Source organism: Odocoileus virginianus, unplaced genomic scaffold (assembly GCF_023699985.2).
Source record: "Odocoileus virginianus isolate 20LAN1187 ecotype Illinois unplaced genomic scaffold, Ovbor_1.2 Unplaced_Scaffold_21, whole genome shotgun sequence".
Classification (NCBI taxonomy): domain Eukaryota; kingdom Metazoa; phylum Chordata; class Mammalia; order Artiodactyla; family Cervidae; genus Odocoileus; species Odocoileus virginianus.
Window position 1 is genome coordinate 707,108 of NW_027224283.1, and position 17,313 is coordinate 724,420.

General features: G+C 36.3%; 1 protein-coding gene across 1 annotated transcript; it reads left to right on the forward strand.

The window, feature by feature from the left end:
• Positions 1–11,192: 11,192 nt before the first annotated feature.
• OR10A7 (olfactory receptor family 10 subfamily A member 7) lies at positions 11,193–12,143 on the forward strand. The gene has a single exon (XM_020872807.2). It carries the CDS (start codon positions 11,193–11,195, stop codon positions 12,141–12,143), a length of 951 nt encoding a protein of 316 aa, XP_020728466.2.
• Positions 12,144–17,313: the final 5,170 nt, after the last annotated feature.

Genomic DNA, 17,313 nt, shown 5'->3' on the forward strand with positions numbered 1-17,313 from the left:
CAATAGAACCAGCACAAAGTAGACTCTGTAGACCAATGGATAGTATTTGCTTTAACAGACATTCAAAATTTTGCAGTAATTCTCTTTGAAGTACCCTCAACACCCTCATTATAATTTGATATGCTTATAGCCCTCCTTTCCCACATTGTGTGAGTTATAGAAGGAAAATCTACCTTGGAGCCCACAGTTTTATCATGAAAAGTGTGAAAGTAAAATTTACTCAGCCGTGGCCAACTCTTTGTAAACCATGGAATTGTCCATGCCAGAATACTGGAATGGATAGCCTTTCCCTTCTCCAAGGGACCTTCCTGACCCAGAAATTGAACTGGGGTCTACTTCATTGCAGGCGGATTCTTTACCAACTGAGCTATCAGGGATACCAATGCAATGTTTCTACTGGCCTTGCAGCCTCCTCTCTCTGCCATACTTACAGGTAGGTACATGGAGGTGGCTGGGGGAGGTTCCAAATCGTGTGTGTGTGTGTGTGTGTGTGTGTGTGTGTGTGTGTGTGTGTGTGTGTTAGTTGCTCAGCTGTGTCTGTGTCTGTGACCCCATGAACTGTAACTTGCCAGGCTCCTCTGTCCATGGAATTCTCCAGGCAAGAATACTGGAATGGGTTGCTATCCCTTCTCCAAGGGATCTTCCCTTCTGGGGGATTGAACTTGGGTCTCCTGCACTTCAGGCAGATTCTTTACCATCTGAGCAACCAGGCAAGTCCTCCTAACTTTTTAGTAACCCAGCTATTATTGACTAATTTTCTATCTTCTTCAGAATTTAAAGAGCCTCCTTCCTTCAACTTTGGTCTATTCTGAAATGGATAAACAAGGAAAGCAAGCTCCACTCCATTCATGTCACATGTTTAAAACAAACAGTTGCAATGAATATGGTATCAAATTTATCACATGATTTTAAAAATGCTTTTATATCTTAAAAAGCATACAGTGATAAATATGATATCAGGTGTTACCATTTTGATGATCTATGGAGATAAAATGTGATATCAGGTTTTATCATTTTGATGGTCTGTGGAGATAGTGATTCCTGAAGATTTCTGGTACTTAAAATCAGTTTGGTACCCAAAGCAATCTATAGATTCAATGCAATCCCTATCAAACTACCAACGGTATTTTTCACAGAACTAGAACAAATAATTTCACAATTTGTATGGAAATACAAAAAACCTCAAATAGCCAAAGTAATCCTGAGAAAGAAGAATGGAACTGGAGGAATCAATCTGCCTGACTTCAGACTCTACTACAAAGCCACAGTCATCAAGACAGTATGGTACTGGCACAAAGACAGAAATATAGATCAATGGAACAGAATAGAAAGCCCAGAGATAAATCCACAAACCTATGGTCACCTTATCTTCGACAAAGGAGGCAAGGATATACAATGGAAAAAAGATAACCTCTTTAACAAGTGGTGCTGGGAAAACTGGTCAACCACTTGTAAAAGAATGAAACTAGAACACTTTCTAACACCATACACAAAAATAAACTCAAAATGGATTAAAGATCTAAATGTAAGACCAGAAACTATCAAACTCCTAGAGGAGAACATAGGCAAAACACTCTCCGACATAAATCACAGCAGGATCCTCTATGACCCACATCCCAGAATTTTAGAAATAAAAGCAAAAATAAACAAATGGGACCTAATGAAACTTAAAAGCTTTTGCACAACAAAGGAAACTATAAGCAAGGTGAAAAGACAGCCCTCAGATTGGGAGAAAATAATAGCAAACGAAGCAACAGACAAAGGATTAATCTCAAAAATATACAAGCAACTCCTGCAGCTCAACTCCAGAAAAATAAATGACCCAATCAAAAAATGGGCCAAGGAACTCAACAGACATTTCTCCAAGGAAGACATACAGATGGCTAACAAACACATGAAAAGATGAAAAGATGCTCAACATCACTCATTATCAGAGAAATGCAAATCAAAACCACAATGAGGTACCATTATACGCCAGTCAGGATGGCTGCTATCCAAAAGTCTACAAGCAATAAATGCTGGAGAGGGTGTGGAGAAAAGGGAACCCTCTTACACTGTTGGTGGGAATGCAAATTAGTACAGCCACTATGGAAAACTGTGGAGATTTCTTAAAAAGCTGGAAATAGAACTGCCATATGACCCAGCAATCCCACTTCTGGGCATACACACCAAGGAAACCAGATCTGAAAGAGACACATGCACCCCAATGTTCATCGCAGCACTGTTTATAATAGCCAGGACATGGAAGCAACCCAGATGCCCATCAGCAGATGAATGGATGAGGAAGCTGTGGTACATATACACCATGGAATATTACTCAGCCATTAAAAAGAATTCATTTGAATCAGTTCTAATGAGATGGATGAAACTGGAGCCCATTATACAGAGCGAAGTAAGCCAGAAAGATAAAGACCGTTACAGTATACTAACACATATATATGGACTTTAGAAAGATGGTAATGATAACCCTATATGCAAAACAGAAAAAGAGACTCAGATGTATAGAACAGACTTGTGGACTCTGGGAGAAGGCGAGGGTGGGATGTTTCAAGAGAACAGCATTGAAACATGTATATTATCTAGGGTGAAACAGATCACCAGCCCAGGTTGGATTCATGAGACAAGTGCCCAGGCCTGGTGCACTGGGAAGAGCCAGAGGGATCGGGTGGAGAGGGAGGTGGGAGAGGGGACTGGGATGGGGAATACATGTAAACCCATGGCTAATTCATTTCAATGTATGACAAAAACTACTGTAATGATGTAAAGTAATTAGCCTCCAACTAATAAAAATAAATGGAAAAAAAAATCAGTTTGGGCCTTGGAAGTGATGTCACGTAGTCTTAACACAAGGGAGTGGTGCTGGGCATGTCTCCAAGAAACAGGCATATACTGGGAAGCATCTCATTGGTATTCACAACTTTCTATTACCTAATCTAAAGTTCTGAACATATCTTTTCCTTCTGTATATTATACATAGGGCATTATTTGAGATGCTATTTTCGAGTCTCTAACATTCTTCCAAACCAACCTTCAGTACTGATATATCTCTTGTGATGTGTGTGGAAATTAGTCTTTTAAAGTTTGAACTATGGGAGGAGCTGCTTTGAAGCTCAAGCATTAAAATGGCACACAAGTTTGGGAAAGAAATTTCTTTCATCTGCTTTTCTGGGAATTCAACCTTCTTCTGGAATCCAGGAGAACTGGTGATTCAGAATACTCAGAAACTACTTCAGGCATAAGCATGGGTTTTTGAAGTTAGGTAATAAATAGTAACAGCAAGTCTTCTCTAAGTGGCTTTGCTGAGTGTTTTAAAATGCAGACAAAACAACAGAAGAGATCAGATGCTGTGTGATCACCAGCAGCTGTCGGATTGGTCTGTGTTTGTGTGTGTGAGCGCACGTGCTAGTCCACATGCACCCACACACATTGAAGCATTTGTTATGTGCGCAGAGACTTGAGCAAATGCTGTTGGAAAAAATGGTGCTGATAGACTTGTGCAAAGCACAATTGCCCCAAATCTTTAATTTCTAAAAAATCCAGTATCTGCAAAGCACAGTAAAATTAGGTGTGCTTGTATAGCCACTGGATCTAGTATATGGTATACTAGATCCTCAGAATTTACTCATCTTTTAACTGAAAGCTTATATCCTTTGACCAGCATCTCTCCATTCCTCCCACCCACATCCTGCCTCTGGAAATTATTTCTGTTTCTATAAATTTGGCTTTTTTAGATTCCACATATAAGTGATATCATATCTTGATTGCACCTTGTTAAAGGCTCTGAGCCAAACTCTGCAGATAAACTTCCTGAATTCCAGAACCAACCACAGAAATTGTAAGATAATGAATATTTATTACTGTTTTAAGTACTGAGGTATGCGGTTACGGGTTGTTGTTGTTGTTCAGTTGCTCAGTTGTGTTCAACTCTTTGCAACCCCATGGACTGCAGCACGCCAGGCTTCCCTGTCCTTCACCATCTCCTGGAGTTTGCTCAAACTCATGTCCACTGAGTCGGTGATGCCATCCAACCATCTCATCCTCTGTCATCCCCTTTTTCCTCCTGCCTTCAATCTTTCCCAGCATCAGGGTCTTTTCTAATGAGTCAGCTCTTTCCATCAGGTGGCCAAAGTTTTGGAGCTTCAGCTTCAGCATCAGTCCTTCCAATGAATAAATATTCAGGACTGATTTCCTTTAGGATTGACTAGTTTGATCTTCTTGCAGTCCAAGGGACTCTCAAGAGTCTTCTCCAACACCACAGTTCAAAAGCATCAATTCTTTGGTGCTCAGCCTTCTTTATGGTCCAATTCTCACATCCATATATGACTACTGGAAAAACCATAGCTTGACTATACAGATTTTTATTTTGTCAAAGTAATGTCTCTACTTTTTAATATGCTGTCTAGGTTGGTCATAGCTTTTCTTCTAAGGAGCAAGCCTCTGAATTTCATGTCTGCAGTCACCATCTGCAGTGATTTTTGGATCCCAAGAAAATAAAGTCTGTCACTGTTTCCACTGTTCCCCATTTCTTTGCCATGGACTGGATGCCATGATCTTAGGTTTTTGAATGTTGAGTTTTAAGCCCTCTTTTCCACTTTCCTCATTCACTTTCATCAAGAGACTCTTTAGTTCCTCTTCACTTTCTGCCATAAGGGTGGTGTCATCTGTATATCTGAGGTTATTGATATTTCTCCCTGCAATCTTGATTCCAGCTTGTGCTTCATCTAGCCTGGCATGATGTACTCATGATGTACTCTGCATATAAGTTAAATAAGCAGGGTGACATGACACTATACAGACTTGAGGTACTCCTTTCCCAATTTGGAACCAGCCCATTCCATGTCTGATTTTAACTGTTGCTTCTTGACCTGCATACAGATTTCTCAGGGGGCAGGTCAGGTGGTCTGGTATTCCCATCTCTTTAAGAATTTTCCACAGTTTGTTGTGATCCACACAGTCAAAGGCTTTAGCATAGTCAAAGCAGAAGTAGATGTTTTTCTGGAATTCTCTTGCTTTTTCTATGATTCAGTGGATGTTGGCAATTTGATCTCTGGTTCCTCTTCCTTTTCTAAATCCAGCTTGAATATCTGGAAGTTCTTGGTTCACATACTGTTGAAGCCTAGCTTGGAGAATTTTGAGCATTGCTTTGCTAGCAAATGAGTGCAATTGTGTGGTAGTTGAACATTTTTTGGCATTGCCTTTCTTTGGGTTTGGAATGAAAACTGACCTTTCCAGTCCTGTGGCTACTGCTGAGTTTTCCAGATATTGAATGCAGCCCTTTAACAGCATCATCTTTTAGGATTTGAAATAGCTTGGCTGAATTCCATCACCTTCACTAGCTTTGTTCATAGTGGTGCTTCCTAAGGCCCACTTGATTTCACACTCTTGGCAGTCTGGCGCTGGGTGATTGATCACATCATTGTAGTTATATGAGTCATTAAGATCTTTTTTGGGTAGGTCTTCTGGAGAAAGGAATGACAAACCACTTTAGCTTTCTTGCCTTGAGAACCCCATAAACAGTATGAAAAGTGGTTGCATGAATTTCATCAAATTTCATCAAATGAGAATTACAAACAGTATAATCTTTCTGAGATGGAAATCTGTGTTTGTTTTACCTTTCAAACCTACTGTGCCTGCCACTTAGTAGCCAAACCAAGAAATCTATAGGAAAAGAATCACTGATTTGTTTCCAGGCAAATCCCAAATTATAACTGCATGAAGAATTTTCAGCTAAAATAATTAAAATGAACTACCCACAAGATGGCAGTGATATGTAACCAGTGAATGCATTGTATAATGATTTTAGGAATTATTAATAAGGAACTGAGTTACTCAAAAGTGGCAGTTAGAACACCTATACAAGGAGCTGTATTTTATCTGAATTTCTTTTTCTTGGAGAGGTGATATTAATTAGGAACAGAGAAGTAAAAAATAACCTCATTGAAGTTTGTATGATCTTTGTATGAGGGAGTTTTCATAGTCATCCTGTTGACATCTAATAAAACTTTTGTTTAAAAATTTTGAACACAAAACAAAAGCAGGTACAAAACAAACATTAGTCGGTAATGGAACATTTTTATTTGATTTTTCTTGCCCAGTGTTACAAATGTATCTTTCATATGGTCTATAGTTATTTATTTGGTACAGGTATGAATTAAAATAGATTAAATATATTTTATAACTTTTCCTTTGATGTTGTTATAGCTTTATTTTACTTATTTTAAAGGTAGGTGTTTCCAATAGAAGATTTCAGAAAAAGAATTTTAAGCTATTATAGCATTGTTATTTAGTTTTTTTGGAAAATAATGATTGATTAAGAATTTTAATCCTTATGTAAGATTAAATCCAAATACACAAAGCTTCCCTTTTACTTTTCAAGAAGGAAGTAAAATTGGAAGTGGTAAAGTTTCCTGTCTAGCTATTTGTTATGTCTCCTGCTCATGCATAAAATTTAAACTCTTGGGGCTTTTTCAAGGCTTTTTTACTGCCACACATTTTGTTAAAATTTTTGGGAATCATTTTTGCTGTGCTAATTTGTGACTATTTTAACTTTATATTTATTATGAGTTGGTTCCACAACAAATATAATAAAATACAGCTTTGTTAGCTCATTGAAAAACACTTCAAATAATAATGTTATGTCTCTGCCCACTAAATTAAAATAGCTTTTGAAATTCCAAGGAGAATACATTCTAAGGATTAAAAAAAGAAAGAAAGAAATGCTTATCACTTTATGACAATAACCATGTTAGTTATTATAAGATATTGCTTTCATGAAAGAGTATATGAATCTTGGAACTGTTTACAGTTTTCTCATGGTTAAACAAAGCAGTAGGCAAACTATTTGATGTATAAAACAGCAATAAACTCATACCAATAATCATTTTAACTTACACAGTTTAATTGCTTAAAAAGATTATTACTAAAAATATATATTTAAAAATAAAATTTTAAAAATGAATTAAAAAATAAAATTTTAAAGCATTTAAATTTCAAGGATGTGGTACAAATATATTCTATTGTTTTGTGGCCAAAATCTATCCCACAAAAAATTCTACAGGGAAAGCTAAAATCTATGTTCCTCACATAGTCTCAGTGTATTAATAATTGTAATCCCAAGGGATTGACCAGTGTGCCTTACAAACCCACCACAAATAGCTATTATTAAGAAATACATATTGAATTGCAGCCATTATGACTTAAAATATAAACAATTTCTTGAAAATTTGATATTCTCCCCTCTGAAGTAAAACGGTTGTTTAATTAGCAGCAGTCCCTTCTAATATCCCAAGGATCATTTTCCCCAAGGCCAATCACACTTAAATACTATTACGGGAGTATATCAACCATTTAGTGCCAATGCAAAGTAGGTTAATCTGTCAAAGTTATTTGCTTAATTCTGAAAATTTGGTATGTGACAGATTTCAAGATCAGTTTACAATTCTCACAAGATATTACTTATCTTTAAAACATTATTAAGCTTCTAATTAAGAAATATGGAGTTTTATTTGGTAAGATATATCCAGATATTTCTGTCTGATTTACTTTGTTACTCAATTTCCCCCCCAAAAAACAACTTTTATCTGTGCATTTATATACAAGAAAATCTTCTTAAGAATAATAAACCTATAAGCTTATTTATACATGAAAAAAGGAATAGCTTGATATTTTATTAAGTAAAACAGAAAGTAGAGTGTTTTTTCTGTCTAGAAAGCTACAGAATGCTGAGGAAGAGAATATTAAGAAAACAATGGTTGTCTATTTAAGAAATGCTGTGTATTATAACCATGCAATGTATTTTCAATTCGGTATGAGGGTTATTTGCTCTCCAATTTTTACTAATTTTTATTTTAGGTTCTTAGGAGTGCTGTTCCAGTAAAAGAAGCTGAATGATTTGTAATGATTTTTATGATAAAACATATTTATGAGAAAGCTGGCATATTTTCCAGAAAAGTTTGAAGCTGGCCTGCTTAATAGCAAGTGAGAAACTCTTTGGTCTCAAAACATAGTCCAAAAATTAGTGGACTTAAGTAAATGTCATTAAATTTTTAGAATTCCATGAATAAATAAAATAATACATTCTCTAGAGCTGTGTAGCAATCCTGCTAACTCATCTACAGTTTACAAGTTTTTAAAAAAGGCATCACTATAAATTTGTGGTAGTTACTGCAGCATCACCACTGATGACTCTTGATTTTTAGAAGATATATGCAATGTAAACAGTTTTGTGTTTTTATAAGGATACAGAAAGAGGGGAGGGATATTTGGAGGTATATTTTGTTACAGTAAAAATCTCTAGTTCTTCAAAACTTTACTGAATATAAATATGCCTACACAAAGTAAAATATGTATATCATTGATTATCAAATAAAGAAACTGATCATCTTCTTGGCTTGCCTTATTCCTATCTCACAGTGGAGACCGTGGATGTTACATTATAGACCTTGGTCACTCCAGGACTAGATATTAAGCCTGTTATCGTTTTCTGCCACTTCAGTATTAGAAATATGAGAGGCAGTAGTGGTTGAGGTATTTTAGAGATACACTAAAAATTGTTGGACTATTATAAAATCTTGATACCTTATTCAATTCTCATAATTTTTTTCTTCAAATGATGGAGTATATTTAGAGTCACAGTGAATTTAGAATTGTTACAAAATGCTGGTGAACATGATAATGCATCTGAAACTATTTATGCTGCTGCTGCTTTATAGTTTCTCAGTCCTGTCCAACTCTTTGCGACCCCAAGGACTGTAGCCCACCAGGCTCCTCTGTCCATGGGATTTCCCAGGCAAGATTACTAGAGTGAGTTGCCATTTCCTTCTCCAGGTGATCTTCCTGACCCAGGGATCAAACTCACATCTCCAGCTTTGGCAGGTGGATTTTCACCAGTGAGCCACTTGGGAAGCCTCTGAAGCTATTTATTAGTTTTTTCTAAATATACCAGGAATACTGTTGTTATTGTTACTGTTGATGTGAATGCTATTGAAGCAGAATTTGCAATAGTGGTGAAAGATAGCGGTCACAGTCACGGTCGTGTCTCTTAACCTATTATTCTGGAGTGCCATCAGTATGGGCAGCCTGGGATGTCCAGTTCCTTTCCTTATGTTGTAGAGGATATTGGTTTGAGAACTTGTGGTACGCGAAATAGGTGAGATATTACCAAAGAACATATATCATTGGAGTAGAATTAAAACAGAATTCTTCAAATAGTCTGTGCATTTTCAACTCCTTACTTTCAGAGAAATCTGCATTAAACATGGTTTGACTATAAATTAAACCAAGATTTTTAAATTAAATTTGAAAAATGTTTTATAAAATAATTGATCTAATACTTAGATCATTTGCTTATCAATTTGACCTAATATCTATATTAGATCAAAAAAATTGATCTAATACTTAATACTTACATAGCCCCAATATTTGAAAAAATGGAAACATTGTTCAGTTCAGCTCCAGTGTATCTTTATAAATAGGTGTTTTCCAACATATATTTTTGTGATCCCTAACATTTGATATGCTGTTGTTGAGTAAGATCTGTATAGAAAATATTTATATAATTCTACTTTCAATCAAAATGTTCTACTCTAAAGAAGTTATTGTGTTTGAGATAATACTAATTGAATTAGCAATTCCATGAGTGGACTTTTAGTGGATACACAATAGTAAGGGACTAGCTCCCACTTTGTCCGTGTAGTTTTGGAGAAGACTGACAGTCTGTTGAGAATTTAGGTAAATTAATTCATAATACTGCTGACTCATTATTGGTCCCTGATTTGCAGGGACCTTAAACTGATACTAACCCCTCCCCTGAACACATACCCTAGATAACAGGCCAAGAGTCATAAGTAAATGTAACTTTCTGACATGATACCCCAAATGTCCTTGTTATAAACAGTCTCCCAGGGAGGGTCTTTTCCTTGTACCCCCTTAGGAAAAAGAAAGAACTCATGGAAAGCATACCAAAATTCTGCATTTTTTTATTTGAATTAATCAATCTGCCCTCATGCAAGGAACTTCAAAATACTCCACCTTTGGACCATAATAAAGGCATATACCCCACATTTGGCCTTTCTTTATGCCTGCACTCTTGCTTTGACTTCCTCCTATACCTTCTCCTCCAGAATCTGAGAGTAATAAACTCCATTTCACTTTCCTTTGTGGTCTTTTGTTGAATCAGGGCTCACCATCCTACACCCCTGAGCTCCATTTAACATATGTTAATTTAACAAAGTAGGAAGCAGAACTATTTTGATGGATTGCAATTGAGATGAGTGCTGGAAGGAGGACTTCTGGATTACAGGTTATGTTTGTTCAGAAGTTTGCTATTTTTATAAAGCCCAATTCAAGTGATATGACTATACTTGTGTGCATAGTAAGAACTGGGGTCCAGCGATGTGAAATTATGGTTCAAGAGGCATCATGAAAAATCACATAAATTAGCTTTCCCATGAGGACTGCACAAAGTACTGAAATCATAAGTACTTGTTATGCTTATTTGTTTACCTATGTTTATTTACTAAGGTTCTCTCATATATACATATATGTATATCTACATGTCTATATAATTTATATGTGTATATATGTATAGATATATATGTGTGTATGTATACTGGATGGAGTAGTGTATTGTATAAAATGCACTCCATTTGGTAGAAATATATCATTTACAATCTAAGATTAAAAAAGTCAAACTAGCCCAATTTTTATCTTTTTACCTCTTGAATACCTCTTGGATATATTTTTAAAAATTATTAAGTGATGCTACCATACACTGATATGACTCAGCAAAAACCACTACAATATTATAATTAACCTCCAACTAATATAAATAAATGAAAAAATTATTAAGTGACTCTATTTTAGTTATTAGCTGCCTAAACTCTTTCTACTTCATCCTGAAAAATAACATGCCTCTGATGGAGAACATGAGCTGCAGACCATCATCATTGGTGAGAGACAGACTGCACCTAGGTGACAAGCAATTAGTGGTACTCATGCAAGTTATTTCTTTGCTCTGATTTAATCTTATTGTAGATATTCTGTTTCAGAGAAATAGAGTGGTCAGACAACTGAGAACAAAGATACATTTATGGATTTTATTATTATATTTGATATTATATATACATTTAAAGAATATCATTTGATCCTTTGACACTTATACTTTGATTATTAGAGAGAAACTGGTCTAAGATATGATCTGTGAAAATCACACCCAAGTGACTGAATTTATTCTTCGTGGTTTTACAAACAACCCTGAGATGCAAGTTTCCCTCTTTGTTTTGTTCCTGGTCATCTATACAGTCACTTTGTTGGGTAACTTCCTTATTGTCACAGTTACCAGTATGGATCCTGCTCTTCAAACACCCATGTACTTCTTTCTCAGGAACTTGTCACTTCTTGAAGTTTGTTTCACCTTGGTCATGGTGCCAAAGATGTTGGTAGATCTACTATCCCCAAGGAAAAGCATCTCTTTTGTAGGCTGTGGTACCCAGATGTACTTCTTTTTCTTCTTTGGCAGCTCCGAATGTTTCCTCCTCTCTATGATGGCTTATGATCGCTTTGTGGCCATCTGTGATCCTCTCCGCTATTCAGTCGTAATGAATAGGTCCCTATGTTTGTGGATGGCTGTAGGCTCTTGGATGTCCGGTGTTCCCGTGTCTATGCTACAGACAGCTTGGCTGATGGCCCATCCCTTCTGTGGACCGAGCACCATAGACCACTTCTTTTGTGATGGCCCCCCGGTGCTGAGACTAGTCACCGAGGATACAACCATGTATGAAATGCAAGCACTCACCTCCACACTACTATTTATCATGTTTCCCTTTTCCCTCATCTTGGTCTCCTACACTCGCATTATTAAAACCATTCTGATGATGCCATCTGCTACCAGTCGCAAGAAGGCATTCTCCACTTGTTCATCTCACCTCATCGTGGTATCCCTTTTCTACGGAACAGCCAGCTTGACCTACCTACGGCCCAAATCCAACCAGTCTCCTGAGAGCAAGAAGCTAGTGTCATTGTCCTACACTGTCATCACACCGATGTTAAACCCCATCATCTACAGCCTAAGGAACAATGAAGTGAAGGCGGCAGTCAAGAGAATGATCACTGTAAAAGTCTTGCAGAAGTTAGATGTGCTTTGAATTCAGTCATGTCAAGTTTTTCTAGACAAAGTAGGAGCACCAGAACCCATGAACAAAAGCTTTGAAAGAGTGGAAGATTTGCTCTTACTTTGTCAGGGTCACCTACTCTGATGGGTGAATTTGAGGGTATCAGTCAGAGTCCCAGCTCAGACTGGGATAACTGAGTTCCTTTATGAAGGGATTATTCACAAATTGTGGGGCAGCTCATATGATGGAAATTCCGTGTCTCTTGACCTGAAAGGCAGAGAGAAGAGGTATTAACTGGAGCTTTAGAGAATGTCTAAACTCTAAGAAAAAGCTGCTCACTGGAAGCTTTTTTCTTTAGTAGAGAAAGGCAACCATCTCAGCCTAATTCTGCTCTGACTCTCTTACATCTACTGCTGGTATCTTTTCTTGATCAAACCAATTTGAGACAGGGGGCAAGACTGTCCATTGGTGCAATAAAATGGACAGCCTTGTGGAGCACAGCTCAGGGTGGAAAAAGTTATGAAGGGTAAATGAGAATATCTGCCACAAACCACTGCATATTCTGCACTTAATGTGATGCAAAGACTATCATGTAATGTGTTTTAAGTGAATTTTTATAAGATAATGAAAGGTAGAGATTTGTAGTTGTCAAAAATTCATGGTGCAAATTCTTTATCAGTGTGGTGGGTTTAAATGAGGTTACTTTAAAAAATTACCTTAGTTTTAATATTTGTTAACATGCTTCTGGACTTCTTTGATCATTGGCTAAATCTGCTATTAATTTGGATGAATCAGCTATTTGTTGATGTTGTTATTGAGTTGTTGTGTCTGACTCCTTGTGACCTCATGAATCCAGGCCTCCCTGTCCTTCACTGTATTCCAGAAGTTGCTCAGATCATGTCCATTGAGCTGGTGACACTGTCTAATCGTCTCATCCTCTGCTGCTCCCTTCTCATTTTGCCTTCAATCTTTCCCAGCATCAGGATCTTTTCCAATGAGTCAGCTCTTCATCATGTAGCCAAAGTATTGGAGCTTCAGCTTCAGCATCAGTCCTTCCAATGAATATTCAGGATTGATTTCCTTTAGGATTGACTGGTTTGATCTCCTTGCAGTCTAAGGGACTCTCAAGAGTTCTCCAGCACCACAATCAGCTATTAGAATTTAAACAACAATCTTTGCTTGACAATATTGTAAGTGAAAAAGTGTAAAGTTAGTAATAGCTAACATAATTTTTCAAGTCACTGCCTTTAACAAATGCACTTGCAACAACCCAAGAAATAGATTTTCTTTTGCATTTATTTTTTGTAAAAGAAAAATTAGGATCAGAAAATTAATTTGAAAAGGCAAAGAGTTATGCAGAGGTAGTCCCAAGAATTTGAATTCATACTCTTTTGAATTTGAAATCCAATATCTTAACCTCTTAAAAGTCTCTAGTCACACTTTCATCATGATAAAGTCCCCACTTACATGGTAATTTGGGCTTTCATGCCTGAAAGCACCTTGAAACAACATCGAAGAACAAAATAAATAATTTAATTTTTGAAAAATCTCATATTTCCACTAGTATAAGGATATATTGACTTTGATTATGTAATTTATATATAATGATATCAGTTGCTCTAAGTCTTTGTTAGCCAGTTTTTTTTTAATTTTACAATTTTTTCTTTAAGCAGTAATGACTCTCAATCATTCTTTGTCAATTTTCAAGAAAATTTAAAAGTCCTCTCAAATTTCCAACTTCTGTTGACTATTTTAGTTTAATTGTGATTCCCTGAAGTTTGTGTCCATTAAATATAATGGGAATTTGGGGCAGGAATCATCAGTTCCTTTAAATATTTCTCTTTCAGTGGCCTTTTAATTTCTTAAGCCTAACTCAAATATTTTAAAATTAATGTTACTAAGTTCAGTGACCCTCTGACAAGACTGTATTGCAGTGGTTTCTTACTAGCTTTATGTGACTCAGAAGTAAATTGTGAGATTGCTAAATCTATTGAGCAGTGCATGTGTATACATTTAATAAACTAGCATAATCAAATATAGAGAAGAATAAAATAAGCAATATATGAAAAGAACTTATGAGAGCACCTGATACAAGGTAAACACTATCTAGTTGTTTGATAATATTATTGTTGCTGCTGCTGCTAAATCATTTCAGTCATGTCCAACTCTGTGCGACCCCATAGACAGCAGCCCACCAGGCTCCGCCATCCCTGGGATTCTCCAGGCAAGAACACTGGAGTAGGTAGCCATTTCCTTCTCCAATGCATAAAAGTGAAAAGTGAAAGTGAAGTCATGTCAGACTCTTAGCGACTAACAGAAAATATGGGGTGGACCCCACATATTATAGTGTATGTTTTAGTTATGCATATACTCCCTTCTGATTGAAATGCAACTTAATTTCTTTTATAAGATGAAAGCAAAAATGTTCATAAATCATATACCTATTGCAATTCTGTGTGATTGATAGTCTACAAGTTTTTAGAGAATTTATAATTATTATGTTTCAAATAGTTTTATTGAAATTGATAAAAAGTCTTTTAACTGCAAGATCTTCTTGGAGCTGTTTTAAAAAAACCTTTTCAGCCTCAATTTACAAGTTGATTTACCAACTGAGCCACCAGGGAAGACCGTGAAGAGTATAACATGTGTAGAAATAACATGGATTTAAAAGTCTATTGTTGCAAGGAGCCCTTTGGACCATAGATTATAGTTGACTTTAATATTTCAAATGTATTTCAGTCATTTTTTCTTAGATATCACTAGAAGTGACTAACATGTTCTTTAAAATAACTCTTGAAAATATCCATAGAGTAAGGAATCAAATTGTAAACAATAAGGTAATTTATATATTGGCAACTAGAGCTATACAAGTTCCTAAAGAGGGGAGTATCTGTTAGAATATAGCGATCTCTAGGTCTGTCTGTTATATGACTTCAGCTATTATATGATATTTTATGCAGGGAAAAATGCTTCCTCATGGTTAAAATTCTGCAAATATGCCTTTCTTTGGTTGTCAACTTCAAAAAAAAAAAAAAAGCACTGCTATTGCCACTTTAATCATCTTTATTGTGTAGTTTTGCTAAGATTCACAAAAGGGAAATAAGAATCAATCATGGAAATAGAGTTCATTTGACTTGGACTGATAGTTTAAATTTTACTGAAAATTGTTATTTTTCTGTTTCTGTTTCACAAGTAGGTGGTTGAGAATAAATTCTTGAGATAAATCAAGAATTTATCCTCTTTACAATGTTGAATCCCTACCTAAAATTTTAATGTAATTTTTCTTCCAAAATTTCTCTTTTTGGAACATATATTCCTAAAGTTTTTATAACTACTGTGATGAATACTAAAAAATTTCCTAGAGTGTAGCTAATTAATTTTTCCCACTTTTGGGGATCTTCTGAATTTTATGTTCCCATGTCCTATGACAGACCTTTGTTAAGGCTATGGTTTTTCCAGTAGTCATGTATGGATGTGAGAGTTGAACTATAAAGAAAGCTGAGCGCCAAAGAATTGATGCTTTTGAACTGTGATGTTGGAGAAGACTCTTGAGAGTCCCTTGGACTGCAAGGAGATCCAACCAGTCCATCCTAAAGGAGATCAGTCCTGGGTGTTCATTGGAAGGACTGATGTTGAAGCTGAAACTCCAATACTTTGGCCACCTGATGCGAAGAGCTGACTCATTTGAAAAGACCCTGATGCTGGGAAAGATTGAGGGCAGGAGAGAGGATGATGAGAGGATGAGATGGTGTTGGATGGCATCACCAACTCGATGGACATGGGTTTGGGTAGACTCCAGGAGTTGGTGATGGACAGGGAGGCCTAGCGTGCTGTGGTTCATGGGGTCGCAAAGAATTGGACACGGCTGAGCAACTGAACTGAACTGAACTGATGTCCTATGATTACTCTGTTGTAGTTCAGACCATTTCATCACCTGATCATTATGCACAGCAAAATGTGCTATCAGCTTGTACTTGGCTCCTGGAAACTGGATTACTAAATGAATCTTTTGATAGTTTGAGCACAGATCATAATTACTTTGATAGTATTTGGGTATCCAATTTTTCCTGTAGTCTTGGGTTGGCCAAACATTTCATTCAGATTTTTCTGTTGGATGTAACATCACAAAAATACAGACATATACAGCCAAAATTTCAGAATAAATTATTTTGAAACTCTGGACACAAACAAATGCTTACAACAACGAAGCAAGAGTTGAATAAAGAAAAATAAACTGAAAACCATAGGAGAGGTTTGCAGCATTTTTATTTTCCCTTGTCCAGCCCCCTCGCAGGGTTTGTATTGGTCCTGATGGTGGCAACACTGTGTTCACTGTGTGGGACCTTGTTTACTAAGTCCATGTAAAGTAGAACAGACCTTATTCTCACTTTCTGCATTTTATGATTTTAATAGCTTAATTAATGTGTGGCTTGCTATGATTTTCCTTATTCTAAATAACATTCATGTATGTTTCTAATTCCATATTTATAAATTTTGCACTCATAATTTTGTTATTGCTGCCTTAAAGAATGGCACTCTAATATTAGGAACTTCAAATATCCCCCAAACATGTAACTACACTTGGAAGGAGGAGATAGGTAAAACTATTCTTCATGTATATAGGAAACAGGCATTTCAATACAAGAGTTGTGCATCGAACCTAGAAACAATCCATACTGACATGGCTGGGAGCAAAAAGTGTTCCAGAACAGATGATGCTGAGGAAAGAGAAAATGAAGATGAAAATTTGCCTAATATATTTGTTATTTTTGAGGATATAGCTGCACTTCTGGATTCTAGCCTGAGTTGGGAATACTGAAAAGTATGTAAATACTTATGCAAATATCTTAATGGAAATTGATCCCTGTGGATACAAAATATTGTTAAATAGAGAAAAAGCATGTAGACAAAGATGTTGCTCAGCTTGAAAAATAATTTCATTGTCAAAATAGTGTAAATTAAGATAAAACTGGTGATCATTATAAAAGTATGAAAAATATAATAAAAATGAGAAATATTAATAGAAATGACTTTGTGGTGGTGATTTAGTCTCTAAGTTGTGTCAGGTTATTTGCAACCCCATGGACTGTCGCCCGCCAGGCTCCTCTGTCCATGGGATTACCCAGGCAAGAATACTAGGAAGTCTCCTCTGTCTCCTGCATTGCAAGTAGATTATTTACCCACTGAGCCATTGGGGAAGCCA